This window comes from Epinephelus moara, chromosome 6, assembly GCF_006386435.1.
Source record: "Epinephelus moara isolate mb chromosome 6, YSFRI_EMoa_1.0, whole genome shotgun sequence".
Taxonomy (NCBI): Eukaryota; Metazoa; Chordata; class Actinopteri; order Perciformes; family Serranidae; genus Epinephelus; species Epinephelus moara.
The window spans coordinates 34,677,153-34,696,133 of NC_065511.1; the positions used below are offsets into that span (position 1 = coordinate 34,677,153).

General features: G+C 41.6%; 1 protein-coding gene across 3 annotated transcripts; it reads left to right on the forward strand.

The window, feature by feature from the left end:
• Positions 1 to 18,619, forward strand: slc45a4b (solute carrier family 45 member 4b). 3 transcript variants are annotated; one of them, XM_050046988.1, is made up of 15 exons: positions 1 to 134; positions 1,231 to 1,661; positions 1,771 to 1,836; positions 1,989 to 2,211; positions 7,885 to 8,073; positions 8,174 to 8,353; positions 9,515 to 10,188; positions 10,430 to 10,579; positions 12,545 to 12,793; positions 12,954 to 13,073; positions 13,273 to 13,372; positions 13,519 to 13,599; positions 13,741 to 13,871; positions 14,176 to 14,244; positions 15,198 to 18,619. In XM_050046988.1, exons 4-15 carry the CDS (start codon positions 1,995 to 1,997, stop codon positions 15,495 to 15,497), a joined length of 2,460 nt encoding a protein of 819 aa, XP_049902945.1. In that variant the 5' UTR covers positions 1 to 134; positions 1,231 to 1,661; positions 1,771 to 1,836; positions 1,989 to 1,994; the 3' UTR covers positions 15,498 to 18,619. The 3 variants fall into 3 exon arrangements, with proteins under 3 accessions (XP_049902945.1, XP_049902946.1, XP_049902947.1); XM_050046989.1 differs by having other exon boundaries at positions 1,774 to 1,836; XM_050046990.1 differs by having other exon boundaries at positions 1,231 to 2,211; positions 10,433 to 10,579; positions 15,198 to 18,618.
• The last annotated feature ends 362 nt before the right edge of the window (positions 18,620 to 18,981 follow it).

The window sequence follows — 18,981 nt, forward strand, 5'->3', positions numbered from 1 at the left end:
GATTGATGAGTGTAGTGAAGCAGATGGTCACACAGTTAGCCAGGCTGCTAACCTAAACCTGGAGTTTTACTGTCACGTTATCGAAAATTTGGCATAACGCGGGACTACTTAACCTCAGCGGAGTAACATCTCAGGTATAATACATCTTTCTGTCTTTATTGATGTAACTGGCTCCCGCTGTCGTAACTTGCTAACGTTAGCTGCCAAACTGTAATTTATTAGCTCGCTGAGGTAACGGTTAACGGTTAACGTTAGCCGCAAGTCAAACCTATACTAATGTGTCCAGAGTCAGGTGTTCGTGTGTCGCCGTGTGCACCATCCTCACACGCTAAAAATGACTGATAATGCCTCGTTATTAATGACGTAGACTGTAGAGGAGGTGGTCAGGTGGCTCAGGTAAATCAGCGTTACTCTAAAGGGAGATGCCCCCGAGCTAAACATGTCCTTACTGGTTAAAAACACCCACCATACATATATGAATCAAACACATTTTCATCTGTACATTAGTGGCTGTTAGAGACGTGTGTAGACTGGTCAGGAGCAGGTTACTGTGTCACTCTGAAGTCATCACGACATAAAATGCATCTCTTATCTGTGGGACGCGTTTTTACGCTTGGTTTATTTTGTTTAAACATTAACTAATAAGTATCCAAACCTGTAATTAAAATACCTAACACAGCGTAAAAGTGACTGAGTCAAGCCAAGAAAAAAGTGAGGTTAACTATGTTCCCTAAATCACATCTAAGCTACCTTTTTTTTTACCGTTATAAAATTATGCAACATCTCAGGTGTTGTAACAAGGGTTGATTTCTTAATGTGGCTTTTGTTCATAGCTCAGATGAATTTTTAATAACCGGGTCATAAGGTGTGGCAAAATTGCTTCATCCTTTTCTCTTTCAGTCTGTAAAATGATGTCTGTTCCATCTATAAACTTATTACACAACTTTAATTGGGTTTAACAGCATAAGTTGTATGGTGAGTTTAAATTTATTGCTTGTGCACTTTATTGGGGCATTGCAGCATTTTTATTAAGCCAAGAGAATTTTTATTTCATCTCCCAACTGACCTGAAACATTTTTACGAATGGGAGCCCTCTGGTAACTATAGAGAATAAATACAATAAATACAAGAAAATAACTCAAGATAGCCAGTGTTAACACAAAGGCAATCCCTCCCTTCATACTATTTTAGAGCTTTAGCTTACTGTCTAACCAGTGTGTTTTTCTGCAGGTTGCTGTAGCACTCAGTGGTTCTATGCCAAGAAGTTTCCACATGCTATGACCCTGACTTGCCAGGAAGTGCACTTACATGCACACACACACAGTCAAAGACTTCTGCTGAGCCACATTCTGATATTACACAATCCTTATACAAGCACACAATCTCCGGCACACACTAACCAGCCACAGCAAACACATTCACAGACCTATCCCACAACTCACCACAAACCCAGATACTGGAACTCACCACACACGTATCGCCACTCCCCTTCTCCCACCTCTTCTGCCCCTGCTCCTCCCCATACCTCTGGAGCTACGCACAACCTCTCTGCCTTTTTTCCTGAATTGTGAATTTCCAAGAGAGGAACACCGTCGCCCTCCCACTGAGCTCCTGAACTGTGCAACTGGTGACTTATCAGCATGATGGCCATGGGATAAAATGTATGGAATTTGTTTTTACCACATCAATTTTTTGGACACATTAACCTCTTTATAACGATGATTCCAGCCTCCAACTCAATTATTTGCAATTCTTTGACTCTGAACCCAGAAGGCGCTGACCAGCAGAGATGCTCTCTGATCAATTATTCTGGATATCTCTGGCTTCTGTTTCACAGTAAGTGATCAAGATGAAAACCATGGGCATTACATGTTTTGTTAGCATATTATAATAGCATAATATAGTTTTGCTCTCACATATAGAAAATAGTAGCAATAGGTAGTACACAGATATAAACCAACCATTCAGCGTAACAAACCAATTACAAGACTGTAATGGAAGGAATGGCAGAGGAGAGGGAGCCTTCTGGCCTTCCGGAGAAGATTAAACCCAAGGAAGATGCGGAAGAGAGTGAGAAGGAGGTGGAGGAAGAAGGCAGAGGTATGCAGATCCCTCTACATCGCTGGGTAATGCACGGGGCGGTGATGTTTGGACGTGAGTTCTGCTACGCCATGGAGACAGCTCTGGTGACGCCAGTGCTGCTGCAGATAGGTAAGGAGACGCAATACAGTCATGTAGACACAGACAGACACACTCTTCTCTATGTTGAATGTTGTAGTAATATCACCTTGTTGTAGACGTCTACATCTAAAAATTCAGCATTAGTGGCAGCCCTGGAATTTCCACAAACTAAGTTTAACCATCACACTGCGATAGGGCTGCACGATTATGGCCAAAATGATAACTATGATTATTTTGATCAGTATTAAGATGATTATTCATTGACTTTAGGGACAAATATCTCTACTGCATTTTCACAGTAAGCAGAGCACTGCTTTCACTTCCATGCTATGCTACATTTCTGCTACTGTACAAATCTTTGCATCAAAATAAGACTTGTCCTTTTTCACAGTGCATCTTTTTAACATTTCATTTACAGTACACATCATTGATGAAAGGTGAACTGTTACCTATGAGTCTTTGCACAATCATGTGGGCTAGCTAACACTAAATGACTGTGCGGCACCTGTCTTTGGCTAACAGCGAGGTGAACTAGTTATTGCTTAACTTACATATTAGCCAATTTGCAGTGAGAGTACAGACATTCTTGTGAGCCACAGCAAAAGTGCAGAGGGTGAGGCTAGTGCACCTAACCATGCTACACCTGTTGCTGACTTAGCAGCTACAGGCAAGCGCAAAAGAAAGAAGACTTGAAAATACTCAGAATAATCTCAAGTGCAACCCAGTTTTATACAAATGTGTAGTAGGTGGTCCCTGCTCTGTCTGTCTTTGTGCTAAGGTGTCCTTGGCGTGAAAAACATTGAAGATCCCTTTTATCCCTGTTCTGATCAAGATAAAGGCTAACTAGAAATTAAATTACCATCCCAGAATGTAGCCAAATGAAAACAGTGTTTATGAGCGGAGCATGCATTTTAAATACTAATGTCGCAGTCAATCATGTTCATTTAAATGTTTGAAGACAAAACTGTGGTTGCAATAAATATTCTGTGACAGTGCAGCCCTTCATTTTGTGCACCATGTCAGAGTGAATCTTTGACAGAATACAACTGTGCTAAGTGTGGGACAGAGACATTAGCAGAACAACTTGTACATAAGAGAAGAGTTAGTGCCACTGATAAGCATACATGACTGTCTAAATATGCATTCTTCTGTTAATTCAGAGGTAGCAGAGTTATTAGATCCCTCTCACTGAAGGTACACGTTGGTAGAGTTATAATACTATCACTGTAGCCATATGATGTTTCAAAGCTGGTGTTTGCACTGGGTGAAGTGTGTAGCATGCTCTGTTTACCCCGCAGGCTTCTTGTGATATATTTGTGGCAGCGTTCCCCTGGTTAGTGTCAGGAAAGACCCACACTGACTGCTAGCCCAGATTCAGCTGTGAGTGCTGTTCTTCATTTTATGTATAGAAGAATATTTGGGTTTGGTTTGTGTTGAAGCACAGCGCAGTGATTCCAAAAAGAGATGCTCATCAGTCTAAATCCCAGCTGTAACAGTTGTCAGGTAACAGCACCAACACTGGGAAATCAGGCTGTTGTTTCATTAGCCAGACTGACTGATTTCCCTAGCTGTGCCGCTGTATCATGTAACCTGTCTGCCCAGCAGTAGCCAACCAGGGGCTATGCAGTTAGATGTCAGGTTTGCCACCATAGCAGAAATGGAACAAAGGCATTTTCCCCTGGCAAGGTATGACAAGAATGTCTAACACAGCACGTTTTAGTCCCTCTGTTTTCCTCTCTATTCACAATATTGTAAGAAAGATTGTGTTATCTTTCAAGCAAACCCTGTTCAGGATGTTTTTGTAAGCATTTTTTAGGCCACCAGTTTTGCTTGGTTATTGTACCAATAATCTCTGCATGCATCGAGGCAGTTAAATTTGTAGTTTGATTTACAGAGTGCTTTTTTTTCATAGCATAAAGCCCAAAGCCAGACCTTCAGAGTGAGTGCTATGAAGTAGTTGAACAGAACCTGTCACACTTATTGTTTGGGATGAATCTTTTCTGAGTGGATTACTTTAAAAGGAGAGGTATGTACATCCAAAACAAAACCAGCTAAGAAAATAGTAGCTGTTTCTTTGCGTCATTGCTCTTTACATGCGGTGTTGTAGCAGTTTCTGGCAACACCACATTCAGAAACAATAACATGTTAAGCCTGAGGAAGCACTACTAGTTTGAACAGTTGAAACACCAGCAGTGTTTTTATAGGATTTACTTTGCTATAGTCAACACTGTAAATACACACAAAGGGCTTGTTTACACCTGGTCCTAACATGCATCCTCGGAGACCAGATTACACATGGACAGCTTTAAGTACAGGTGTGGATGCATCCAATGCAACCTCAATGCATCTTGGGATCTGATAGCTCAGACCACATTCAGAGGTAGTCTTGGCTGTATATGTTTTCAGCAGTGTGTACACTAATGCGTTCTTGGCCACACTGAAGGACCACCTACTCAGCTGACATTCTTGCTTATCCTACTCCCCACTTTCCGTAGCTGCAAACACAGCACTTAAGGACCGTCTCCGGAGACTCTCTCTTCCCAGCAAAGGGTTAAAACGTCTACCCAGTTAGCATGAGCTAACACAGCATCAGCAGCTGTTGAACAGTCATAGGAAAACTTACATAGACTCCAAAACAGCTTGACTCATACCATTAAAAACTGCTAGGTAATGTTAGCTGTGGGATGCTTGAAGTTAGCCCTGTGAGGATGTGTGTGTGCGGGCGTTCTCTCTCTGTCCGCAGCAGTAGTCTCCTATGATGATGAATGAATGTGAAAGGATATAGAGTGGGAAGTGAGACCCAATAACAATTGGTCACTTGAGATGCTTGTGGAGATGCATTCCAGTGCCAGGTATGAACAGACAAGCTTGTCCACTTCTGGTCACATCAGCCAAGATGCATGTTAATACCAGGTATGCTTGTTTGGAAGGATGTATGTTTAACAAAGCCTTCCTTCAGCACAAATCTACATAGTGAGTGTGTCATGGTTTGACTTAAAGGTGCCCTGCAGAGTTTTCCTCTAAACAAATAAAAGTTGTGCGGCCACTCAGTGTTGCTCAATGAATTGCATTGTATGTTTGTTCTTGAGGGTTAACAAGCGCACTGAATTCATTTTTGTCCTCATTAAACAATTGGATAGACTTGGCTTGAGTGTGTATACCGTCACACACCTGATGTGCTTGCACGTGCATCCTCATCCACATGCATGAGACAAACAAAACGGAGGCCCACTCATAAAAAAAATGCTTCCAAGTCTTGCTGTCGGCCCATTGACAGGAGAGAGGGTGAGCGGCAATGGGAAAGACAAACAGAGAGCAATGTTTTTCCTACTGCAAGGAAGTTATCTGCTGTTTTGTTGACTTAAGGGAGAGAGAAGACAGGAGCAGAGCAAGGCACCATGGGTAACATGTTGTTCCCGTGAGAACCAGCCTGCTCACCCAGCCAGCTGACTGGGTCTGAGTCCATCAGATTTTTTTATGCTGAAACCACTACTTTATAAGGGGTGGAAAATCAGAATATTGTCATCCAGCGGAGACAGTTGTTTTTTAATCTAACTCACAGCTGATGGTGTATTGTCTCTCATAAATTTCACATGCATTTGGTCCAAATTGGTTCACTTAAAATTGTCAAACCATGTTGGCATTAAAATAGCTGCAATAAAATGGTGGGCATTTCCTGATTGCAGTGCATGCTGAAGTCTTGTTCTATCTTATGTTGGCCAACTGCAGGTGATTTCGCCACTTTCCTGGCTGGTTGTTGCATATTTCTGTGTTGTGTTGTTGTAACAGGCCACCTTGTTATCTGATCTGTTCCTGCCATCCTAAAAGCTGTTGGTAAAGGAGCACTAGTGGTTCTTCAGCCATGCATTGGTATGCAAGAGCTGTCATGTGCTATGCTTTTTCAAATAAAAAAAGGAAAACTTTCAACTATTTGTTTAGTGAAAACTTTTTTAAAGCTACTTCTCTACCAAGACATCTACTGTTTTTGTTATTCCTGCAAGTCCCTGCATGACAAACGTATGAATGGGTTGGCTTAATGATGAGATTTGTACCAAGATGGCAGGACACAGCATGAAGATTTTTTTAAGCCCTTAAAGACAACAATCAAGTTAAACTCAATGAAGAAGTTTCACAGATCTCAACATCACAACAGAAGGTAAAAAGACAAGTGTAAGAAGACCATGTTTCTGGCCTTAGCAGAAAGATGGTGCTTCGGGTGCAAAATGAACATGCAAGGCAAAGGTACATTTTATGCAGCAAAGCTTTTATACTGCCAGAACAAAATCACTAGTGAAGTGTTAAAACGTTTCTGCATGTAACACATTTCCCTCAGTTTTTCTCTTTGCATTGTCATTAAATGTCCTCCTATGTCTTTTATTCTGTTTAACTGTCATTGTTTCAGAAATACTGGCGAGTCTCCAGGGCTATAATATTGTGAAAGCACAGACAATTCAGCACTATACAATATGTTGCTGTAATGATGCAGCTTATTTAACCTTGTGATCAGATGTGATAAGATAGAGGCACAGTATGCAAGTTAAAGCACTATGACATTTTAAGTCCTGACTAAAATTTAAAAAAATATGGTTTCATCTAGTCCAACTAAAGTATACTGTGACTCAATCCTAACACACTCTTTGCCCCTACCACTTAAGGCCCAGACACACCAAACCAACATCAAAAAATTAGTGGCAATGAATTTTGCGTTGTCTCACATCGCCTGTGTGTCAGCCAGAAAGTTGGACTCGAACCCACCGCAAAGACTACAGCCAACAGCAAACTAGCACGTACGTACTGCACCTGCGTGAGAGGAAATAACTCTGCAGTTATTTCCTGGAGAGCGGCGGTAGCCTGTATTTGTCATTGAAAAAGGGAACCTGGAAGACCAGCAGGACAGATTCAAGACACTAGTTAGCCAGTTAGCATATTATCAAACAGAACATCTAGAGGCAGGCTGTGTTGGGATAGAGTTGTAGGGCAAAGTGTCACAGCTTTGTGGCCCTCCCAACGGAGGTTTTTCAGACGCACACTCCAAACTGAGTGGTTGAAATTATTATTAATAATGAATTGATTAATAATTATTAAAGATTTAAAAACTACAATAACCATCGTAGTAGTACTAGTCTTAGTTTAATGTTGTGTTAATATATTATGGTCTTTTTCTTTACAACAAGAACAACAAAAAAACACAGGCAGTATGCTGATGTCTTGGTAGCTAATTAGCTATCCAGCTGACGTTACATTAATTTTGCTGATTTATGCATGTTTATGCAGCACGTCGCTGCATTTGATACCGCTGATATAAGTGCAGACTGGCAGGGTAGGAGCAGGGGTTGCTACTGTAGCCTATAGAGCAATGCTAGCAGTCTTGTAATGACGCAGTGTTCTTTTCAATTTGATGAAGTTGTGAACAAATCACGAGCCTCTTTGCTTTTCTATCTCCATTAGATAAAAAAAACATATATTGTGATAATACCATTTTTTGCCATATTTGAAACGGCATCAGTGAAGTGATGATGACGTATCAGGGTCTTAAAGGGTTGTCTCATTTACAGGGGAAGACTTCAACCACTAAACTTGTAACTCTGTTGCGAGGGGCACTAGAAAAATGAGGGATAGGGGTGAGAGTAAGAAATGGATCGGGCCTGTAACAGGTTTCTTTGTCTTGAATCTAACATTTTGTTTGTGTGTGTGTGTTTTTAGGTCTTCCTGAGCAATATTACAGTTTAACCTGGTTCCTCAGTCCTATCCTGGGTCTCCTCTTCACACCTGTGATTGGCTCAGCCAGTGACCGATGTACTCTGCGGTGGGGCCGGAGAAGACCGTTCATTCTGGCCCTGTGTGTAGGTGTGCTGCTGGGAGTGGCGCTGTTCCTAAATGGATCATTAATAGGTGAGTAGAAGGTTTCAAAGGAGATCACCACTTACAAATTATAATAGTTAATGTTTGGCCCCATCTTTATCTGTGTATATACCTTGTGGTGTTCTGTCAGGCCTCTCCGTTGGTGATAGTCCCAGCAGCCAGCCGATTGGCATCGTCCTCACTGTAGTAGGCGTGGTGGTGTTGGACTTCTGTGCTGATGCCTCTGAGGGACCAATCAGAGCTTACCTTCTTGATGTTGCCGATACTGAAGAGCAAGATATGGCCCTGAATATTCATGCCTTCTCTGCTGGTAAGACATGCACAGACACAGACCATCCACATGAACCTGTATAAATATTAGCTATTAAAAAATAGTTGTGTATGTAGTGCACGCATATATGTCAAAACTAGTGTTGCAAAATTCTTGGAATATTCAAGGTGGAAACTTTCCATGGGAATTAACTGGAATTTATGGGATGTATGGGTTATTTGCTCAGGCTATATTTACCATATCATATGCAGACAGAAGCAAACCTTTTACTATACCATACAAGCAGACATAATAGTGTACCAACAATTAAGTTGAGTTCAACTTAAATTAAAGGAATTGACTCATTTAATATTTGTATTCAGTAAAAAATCCCCTGTATCGCTCCCCTCTAGAAAAAGGACTTCTTTCCAGGTTTGATTTTCCTCTCAGGCCTCCATATCCTCACTATAGACTCTCTCGATGCCAGACTCTCACACAATGATACTTTACAACCGATACTTTGGTACCAAGTCTGTGCCAAAATTCTGAAAACAGTACTGTAGGTACCGGGGATGTAATTCTTCCAGACCTGACAAGGCGACAACTGTTGTAGTCTGTGGTTAAATGCCAAAGGAAGAAAAACAACAACACATGTAAGACGGCAAAAAGTGCACCTGCAGCGACAGCTCCGCCTCTTTGCAGTGGGAGAGCTGCGTATTTACACTATGCTACACAGGCAGCAGCGTGACGAGGTGCTGAGCATCTATTCTGCAAGAGCGCTGCATGTTTGAATTTTTATTTGTATTTTTTAACAGTTGCCTAGAGCTGAAAAATGTTCAACTTTGGACATAACGCTGTACTCATCACTGTCACTTTTTACCCAGCCATCCAATTACAGTGGATTTGGCCGGACAAATGGCCTCCCACAAAAACCAACTGTCACATCTTACATGTACAAGCGCTGAACAGCAACACAATGGAGGAGAAATATGTTAAGTCACTGTAGGCTCTATATTAATATCTGTTTCCTCAGCCCCCAAAATCTCATAAACCCACATAGACATGTACTTTGGGTTTGAGTACATGGGATTTATTGTTTTGTTGATATCAAAAATAATGGAATTCCACTGGTATTTTCAACCACTAAATTTCTGGTGTTGTCACATACCTACTTTGCACAATAACTGACCTGTGTATTTGTGTCCATACCTGTCTCTCCAGGACTCGGTGGAGCAGTGGGCTACATGCTGGGTGGTCTAGACTGGACTGGCACAGCTCTGGGCCAAGCATTCAAATCACAGGAACAGGTCCTCTTCCTGTTCGCAGGCATCGTCTTCATCATCTCTGTCACACTGCACATGTTCAGTATCCCTGAGCAACCTTTCGCGCCATCCAGCCAGCTTAAAGTCACAGGAAGTGGGGAGTCTAACAGCCAGCTGTCTCTCAGGCCCGTCGGCCACTCGCAACTTTTACTTGATGTGATCGCAGAGGAAGATGCCTCCGCTCAAGCCCCGTCCCGAGAGGACAACCAATCAGATCCTGAGGACGGGGAAATGGACTTCCTTGCTGTGGAGCGAGTGCGGAGTAAAAGCGATTCAGTCCTAGCCATGCCAGATGCTACGATCGAGTTGGATTCTGACCTCGATCCGGACTTCCAACTTTTCCTGCCAGAGGTGCATCACTTTCTACCAGAGATGCAGGGAGAGCTAGAAGATATGTTCAAGCCATTAGACCACAATATTGGCTCGTCATCTCCTTCTGGTGGAGCACCCGCCCTAAATGATGGGATGGGGATCTTAAAACCGATATATCCAGCCTGGCCTGAGCTCACGGGTCCAACAAACGGCCCTCCTTCTCTCCAGATCAGTTCAAAAGACTCACATCTGAAAACACAGGTGAAATTAGCTGCTGCGGTGGCACATGTTATTTGTGTTGGGAACAAATGTCATCAACTGTCAACATCAACAAGTTATTTGATATGTGATCTTTTTTTTTTAAACCTAGTTTTCAATAGGCAACATTAGGAACTCTTCAGAGACTGAAAACCTCTGTACTGTGTTTCAGATATGTAGTCTCATGTCTTCAGTTTCCCTTTGTGTCTTTAATACATCTGTCTGTGTCTCTCTCCTGTCTCAGCAGGTCAAGGCTGCCAATGGTGTCAGTGCAGGTTTGTCCTCTTCTGACCACTCCAATGCAGTGAAAGGCCACTCCTCAACTAAGCCGCCAAACCGCCTCTCCAACACCTCCGTTTCATCACGGCCATACCCACACACCTTCTACAGACAGGTACAATTGCAGTTACCATTTTGAATTACTTTCTGTAATAGTCACAAACATTCGCGTATGTGTGTGTTTGGCGGGTGTATTTCTCGGGGCCCAAGGACGTGCAGTGTAGAATTTGGCACACTTTGGACACATAACTATTTTGATATTAATAAACTTTAAATAAACAAGTGAACAGTGCTCAGGGCTCCGTCTAGCAGAGGGGGGCGGGGTTTCAGGGCTCTGCAGGGTCGAGCATGTCTGAGTGTATTTCACTTGTGTTTCTGACCTTGAGTTGCCACGATACGGGTGTGGTTTTCTTTGCCATACTAACTTACAACACTAGTAACATTCCCTCCAGCAAAATACCTCATTAAATCCGTGCTCTACTGTATAAACATGGTGGTGGTGCGCCTTTTGGAAATTATTACCTCTGCTAAGTGTATTTCACCTGTGTTTCTGACCACAAGTATCCATGTTGGGTGTGTTTTTCAGGGGCTTATGTAGTGATTTGGGGGCCCCAGGCCAAAGTCATCTGGCTTCACTGTTCATCCTTTCTTTTACTGGGAATGTTAGTAGGTTATCTGCAGTGGTAGAATTAGTCAAAACTTTTTTTCTGAGGTTAATCCATTAACTGCACAGTAAAAGTCCTGCATTCATATTTTACTTGAAGTGAAGAGTGGCAGAGAAGCATTATCAGCACAATGTACCTAAATGTACTTAACGTCTGAATAAGGTGGAGCTTTCAGTTCTGATGTAATGCTGGATAGTTAGATGAATAATGATGCATCATATTTTAAACATTATATCTTGTGAGTAAAATCTGGATCTGCAACATAACAAGCAGCATGTCTCTGTCAGGTAAATGTAGTAGTAGGCGCACAATGTTAACCTCTGAAGTGGAAGTACACAGTAAGTGATATACTGCTGAGTTGCATATTTTTCAAGTGATTTGAGGCCCTTTGTACATTATTGATTTAGTATTTTTGTTGTCTAAACATCATAATAGATCTGCTGTTTGGGGCCCAGGTGTATTGCTGCTTTAATATGCTCCTCAAATGGTCCCATTTCCAGAGTTGGGGAGTTGTTCTTCTGACTTTGGTTTATTAATGAGCTGTAAGTCATAATGTGGAAACAACATGGACGCCACAAAGAAGACGTGTTGTATTTTATGTATCAGAGCATTTGAACAACACATTGATAACAGTTTGAACTTTCATGCTGCAAAGTGATTTTGTCCCTGACTTGTTGCTGCACCAGTACATCCCCTAAAACTACTAAAATATTGCTTTAAAATATTGATTCACCATGTCTCTGCATAATATGACATCAACTTGGCAAAAAATTTGACCCAAATTTCCGCTTCCTGAGTTCTTGTTCCAACTTAAGGGGGTGTTCACAAGAATTTACCCAGCAGAGAACTCATTTTAAAGATTGTTTAACCACTACATGAATGCAAGGTATTGCTCAGGAGTGAAGCTGCAACAGTATGAGATGTACACGGTACCATAACTGTCTCAGAAAATATCCCGGTTTCACAGTATTACAGAATTATTATTATTACTACCTGTTATTACCCTTAAAGGGATGAAAATTTGAACAAAGCTTTTATCACGAGAATTTAAACTTGATACCATATTTTAATGGAAGTATGTGTAAAAGTCTCCCAATAACTAAATTAGAGGTTAGATTTTCCATCCAGTTGACTTTTTATATTAGTACCGGGATAAGCAAATGTTCACAGTATGATAACCGTCAATTTTCATATCCCGGTATACCTTGAAACCACCATACCGCTGCAACCCTACTCAGAAGTCAGGACCCAAGGAAGCATACTGCTGAGGTTAAAGTTGTTTGTATGAGTGACTCAAGAAAGCTGAAAGCAGCAATACAACAGACCAAGCAATCGGCCCGCTCCGAACAGGCGAACGGGCGCTGTACTGATTGTGCAAATGTTAAAAAGCTTATGTTAGTCTTATTTCTCTTCAGCCCTCCTTCACCTTCTCCTACTACGGACGAGTGGGATCACAGCGCCATCGACTGCGAAGGACAGCGCCATCAAGCCCTCAGCCAATCACCACATCCCGCAGCCTGAATGATCTGAGTGAACTCCAGCGGTGTGCAGACAGGCGGGAGTTGCAGCTGTCAGCTAGCAGTCTGTCATCTGAGGGCTCCAGCAGTGAAGGAGGACCAGACAAGGGTACAACTGTTCGACTGCTCTGGTTATCCATGTTGAAGGTGAAGTAAATTACAAATGTCTCTGATATTGATGTATTTTTTCTCTGATCACATTTACAACATTTTTGCAGATTTATCAACCAGATTTTTTTGTGGTATTCCTCCTTCTTCATGTTCACCTGCTAGTCTTAATAACTTGTTTCTTTCCTGTCCTTAATAGATGCCGAAGCAGCTGTGGAGACTGTGTGTGTGTCACCTCCTCACATGGTTCTCCATTATAGCTGAAGCTGTGTTTTACACCGATTTCATGGGGCAAGTCATCTACGACGGAGACCCCACGGTACACACACGTGCACACAAACACACCTTCACTTTCACACACCGTCAGTTTTGCTAAGACCACACAGTAGAGGAGTACAGATGAATAAACCCAGCACGCTTCACAAAGTCATGATGCATGAAACATATAAACATAACGGTGTGAGTTGTCAAGTCAAGTGTATACGATTTCATTACTGAAATGATTCTGCTTTTTTCAGGCACCAGCTAATTCCACAGAGCTACTGAACTATCACAGAGGAGTACAGATGGGCTGCTGGGGCCTGGTGGTCTATGCTGCCACTGCTGCTGTCTGCTCTGGTAAAACACAGACACTGTTTTGATGTTTAGATTTTAATTTAAATCTTCTTACTGCTGTATTTACATACGAAACAAGTGGTCAGTGATACCTACACTATCTTCATTAATTGATATTTCTCTCTCTGTGTCTTTCTGTCTCTACGCAGCAATCCTTCAGAAGTACCTGGATAATTTTGATCTGAGCATTAAGATCATCTACATTGTTGGAACTCTGGGATTCTCATTAGGTCAGTTGCCACAGTAAAACTAACTGCTGACAATAATAAAGTGAAGTACAGTGGATTTGGGAGCTGTTATGTATTGTAATAGCTGCACAGAATGAAGTTAAATGTAATGAATTGAAACAGCTTTCATCTTTTTAACCTTAGGAACTGCTGTCATGGCGATCTTTCCTAATGTTTATGTTGCCATGGTGATGATCAGTAGCATGGGCATCATCTCCATGAGTATCTCCTACTGTCCCTATGCATTACTCGGGCAGTACCATGAAATCAAAGAGGTATGTACACAAACTGACAGTACACACACATCCATGCACACATAGTAGAAAAATAGTTTTCTTCATGAATTCAAGGTAACAGGCGGTGAGTAATTGATATCCAGAGAGTAATTTTGCAGGTGTAGTACTCTTTTAAGTTCTGCCCCAAAGCATTGAAGGATGGTGTAAGCTTAGTCAACGTCATGATGCTGTTTAACGTTATCCTAAAAGCCTAAAACACTAGGTCATGAAAACCCTACACAGTGACAATCTTTGAAATATGCAGCTGAAGTGACAGTCTCTCCTCTGTTGTTCCTCTGCTCAGTACATTCACCACAGTCCAGCAAACACAAGAAGAGGTTTTGGTATTGACTGCGCTATCTTATCCTGCCAGGTGAGCACTCATACTGTTTTTTCCCATCAGTTCCAAACTCAAAGTCCCCCTCCAGACACATTTTATAGTAAAATATGCTGATGCATATTTAGTTTCAGATGGTTTTCCCACATAATAGTAAAAAAAAACCGCTTGCTTGCTGTAGGTTGTTCTTTCTGCTTTCTGCTTTACACTTTCTCCAGCACTGCTTGCGCTAGGTAGACAGGTGAAAGAGCAGTGCACATGACAATAGCTAGAGTTAGCATTAGAGGAAACATTAGAGACATGCAGCCATACATGTTTTAGCCTCAGTCAGACCCAGACTAGAACTCGTTATGCACCAAAATTGGTGACTAGCAAATGTGTCAGAATGATAAGTACAACGTTAGCATTTGTTAATGTTGTTTGTTAGCTTGTAGGCTAACTGGCTCTGGCTGACACAGCGTTACTGGTTGTGAAACATACAATAATATCTGCTATGATGGGGTTTTTGGTAGATAGTAGAAGGAAGCTCCAGAGTCTGGTTTACATCTAAAGACCACACGGTCTGCCATGTTTACTGTCAAAACTTTCACTATGCTTATGCTAACTCTGCTCCCTGTACTGACAAGTCTGCTCTTTGCTGGAGGTTTCAGATTCTTTGCGATGTTGTGTCGAAGTCTATTAGACAGAGATTGGCTTTCATTCTAATCTAATTTGCTCAGAGAATTTTAGATTTTAGGGAAGTGCACAGACACTCAGTGGAGGTATGTGAAAACACCCCTCTTGTGACTTAGCACAGATACAAGTCAGTATAGTGAAGGTCAGATATTTTAGGAGACATAAACATAAGAAAAACACATTTTTGAGTGGAGGGGGACTTAAAGTGATCCAGCTTTCTACTCTAGGAGTGGTGATGAGAATCTACGGAAAACGTGAGTGTCGTTACAGTGTATACTACGATGTTGAATCATTCTGTCTCGTTTAACCTCCAGGTCTATATCAGCCAGATTTTGGTTGCATCGGCCCTTGGAGCTGTTGTAGATGCAGTTGGCAGTGTGCGCGTCATTCCTGCAGTGGCCTCTGGGGGCGCCTTCCTCGGCTTCCTTACTGCCTGTTTCCTCGTCATTTATCCTGATATGGAGCCCAGTACCTCAGAGCAGGAGCAGGGTTTGGTGGGTTTACCTGGAATTTTAGACCCAAATGGAGGAAGGACCAGTGACCAGAGGCTGGCTCTGCTGAACCTCATGGACAGAGATAGTTTGAAGAAGACAGAGAATCACTCTGTTGCCTGAACGTCGCACAAGCCACGGCATGTGGGGATGGTACCAAATGTCTGTGCCTTTCTGAAGAAGGAGAGATGATGAAAGAGGGAAAATATGTCCTAAAGCTGACTTGGGTCTACAGAAGTCTGGGTGGGATAGATTAAGTTAGATTATCTTCTTGGAGTAAAGGACTGAAAAGACGAAACAACCTCAGTGTTGGGCTGCTATGCTTGACTTATTACTACCTCAACCTTAAAACGAATAAATGTTTGCATGGTTAGATGGATAGAAGTACGCCATTAAAACACTCAGGGTTCAAGCTTGCAGTCTGTGTAAAGTGGTGCACAGCTCAGTGGACCCTCATTTTAGTTTCAGACTGACACAATTGTCATGTTCACAGCCTACATTGTGTTAGCAGCAAATGTGCCTTATTTTGCACCCAGATTATGCGCCATTTAACAAGCAAAAGTTGTTGAACGTGCCCTAAATGCACTTGGGCCCTGCACTTTAGACCATGTGCTATAGATAGTTTAAACAGGGCCCTGGGAAAAGGACAACTGCATCGTTCTGAAACAAGCAATGACAGTTGCGCTGCCCTGTGCACCAGGTGTAAGATAGGGCCCTAAGAGCCACATGACTGTTGAAACTAAGACTACTGAACAAACGTAAGCCTTTACTGTGAAAACACAAATGGGAAGCACACAGAGCACTTTCCGTCTCACTCCTGAACAGTACTGTCACACCGATGTTGCAGAATAACGTCAGTGGATATTTAACTTCACAGAAGCTGCTCCTTAACGCTGAATGGACAATCATAGTGCTGTAAAAGTGTGTACCTCTGCATTACATGTAGACTGACTACTGATATATGATTAGCTCCAGTCTGTTAATAGAACACCTAAGTTTTATAAATGCCAGGAAGTTTCCAAACTACAGGTAAAGCCTTCCACATTTGCTGCAGACTTAACAAAACAGTTTAACATCAAACACTTTTTTATTCACATTTACACTGTTGGAATCTGTTACATGGCAAGTTTTCACGCCTGTACAAAAACATACTAAAATTCTGAATGCGATATTCTCCTTTCATGCCATGACACACATGAAACATAACATATAGTTAAGTAATTTCACCAGCAGCTGTGATGATGTATTTTTGGCACCACTGATCTGTTATCTACACTGATTTTTATTTAAATTATTAAGTCCGTCTCAACAAGGATTTTTTTTTTTTTGTGAATTTACGCCTTAAATAATAGTGTCATGGCCTCTCCAATTTGACCTCAAGTGTTTTTTGGGTTTCAGTGTGATTTGTTTTGGAGGTGCCATTTGTTTTGCTTTCTACTGAATTTAAAAGACGTTTTTGAAAATAACATTCCACATACCTGTTCATCGTGGTACATATCCAGTCAATCAAAAAAATATAGAAATGCACTGTCTCAAAGGGATTGCTGTTTCTGTTGGCAGGCCCAGTCTCTCCTCTCTGAAGGCTCATCTTCAGCAGAACCTCTTAACTCTTAAACATGAGTTAGATTAAATACCCGGAGCAGCGTAATCAGTGCAGTATGTTTTTTAATTAGGTAGGTTTAATGTCACATGGTCTAAAACTGCTTCAGAAGCCCATAATGCTGCATATTGAATGGGTGAGAGGACCTAAATGCAAGGCTAACAGCTGATCTATGCAAACATGAAATTGCCTTGGCTGGGCTGTTTTTACCAAATGAACCTTAAAGAAAAAGCACAGGATCTTCTTGGTTCACTTTCCTCCTTGTTGTACTCGGAGGTAGCACGAGTGAAAACTAGTGAAAATATTGCACAGATTTTTGGTTTTACAGCGTGAATTTTACAATCTGACTGAAGCAAGATCTCTAATATCATCAAGCCCTTAAGAAACGTCTTTACTCGTTTATGGGTGATGCCAACAGCCTCTGTTGGGACCTTGTTTCCTGCTAGCTTTCATCACTTTGCCTGTGATGACAGAAAAATGTCCTCTATGGTGTGATCGCTGTCACCAAGGACTTAGGGCCCATTTATAATCCCTTTATGTATGAAAATAGACACATTCATTTTTGACAATTACTGCCATTATTCTTCCATGTGTCCCTTATGTTGACATAAATACATCCACCAGGGGGCAAAGTCAGAAGTTTCTCACAGCAAACATGAAGATGGTGGGGGAGGTCGCAATAATTTATCCTTTAATGGAGGCGGCATGGTAGACGGCAGTGGTCTGTTGTGGTCTTTGTTGTGTCCTATGTCTTGCTACACCACGCCCACAATTTTAGGTGGCACTGCTCTGCTTTGTCCCCGTCCACAAGCTTCTACCGAACGTGCAACAACGTGAACGCAGAGTACGGACAGAAAGTCCCGTCTGTGTGTGTATGTATACCTAACGTTGAGTATTAATGAGCCTTTACAGCCTCCAGGTTTACACAGGCTGTTTTACAAGCACTACAAAAGGACAATCCTTAGTTTGTTTGTTTTTTCATCATATATTGAAGGGGAAGTGTTGAGAGAATTAAAACAAAATGACATACTTAATCACTAATTTCCCTGTGAATAATAACGCAGACTCTGCTTGTGTGTGTGTGACATGGGGTGTGTGCTGTTGGTTATGTTTTCTAAGCAACGTGAGATACTAAATCTCCAGCTTTTGTGTAAAGATGAGTCCCTCTGAATCAAAGTAGAACAGAACTTCATGGACACATTTAAACTTTCTTTTGTACAGTTTTATCAGAGGAAACAGGCAGGTGAACCAAAGCCTCCTGTTTTCTCCACCGCTTCCATTCCTTTCACGTTAACTTGGTGTCAGTTCGGTATGTAATTTCACTTCAGCTGGTTAACATGTTTCAGAGACGTTTCCATCTCACACTGGAGGAGACACTCCGTATTTATTGCCAAACTACTGTACTGAATAAGAGTTTCTCGGAACAGGCTTATTGAAATAGTTTTGATTTTTAGACAAACGTTAAGATTTTTAGGATGATATTCTATGTTTTGGTTTGAAAGCCAATCACTGGTGTTTTTTTTTAAGTGATTTTGGGTTCTTTTTGCTGCTGCACAGACTTTTGTACAATGTGATCAAGGTATTTTTGTACCAGTTATTTGAAAAAAAAAAAAAAAGACTATAATGGACCTTCACTTGTGTCTGTGTTTTTTACGACAGTCTCTCACACCTTATTTCTATGTGTACTCTTCGTTAGCTCTCGTGTGTATATACTTTTATGAATGTTTAGTTATTGTAAAAGGAAAAAAGGAGATGAAACTACATCACAATTAAAGCAATACGCAACAGGAAACTGAGTTCAGTAGGGAGTGTGAATTGTAGTATTCAGTTAGAAGTGCTACAGACAGACTTTGCATTAAGAAATAAAGGTTTGGGGGCGACCTCTAGCTCAACAGGTAGAGTGTGCACACCATGTAGGCTGAGTCCTTTGCAGTGGTGCAGGTTCAGTTCCAACCCTGCAGCCCCTTGCTGTGTGCCATCCCAAATTACTTGAAAGAAATGAAGGTA

Coding starts and splice junctions, on each gene's coding strand:
- slc45a4b (XM_050046988.1), top strand. CDS start 1,995: ATGGAAGGAATGGCAGAGGAGAGGGAGCCTTCTGGCCTTCCGGAGAAG. Junction 13,074..13,272: donor TCTACGACGGAGACCCCACG/GTACACACACGT, acceptor TGCTTTTTTCAG/GCACCAGCTAATTCCACAGA. Junction 13,872..14,175: donor AGTACCATGAAATCAAAGAG/GTATGTACACAA, acceptor TCCTCTGCTCAG/TACATTCACCACAGTCCAGC.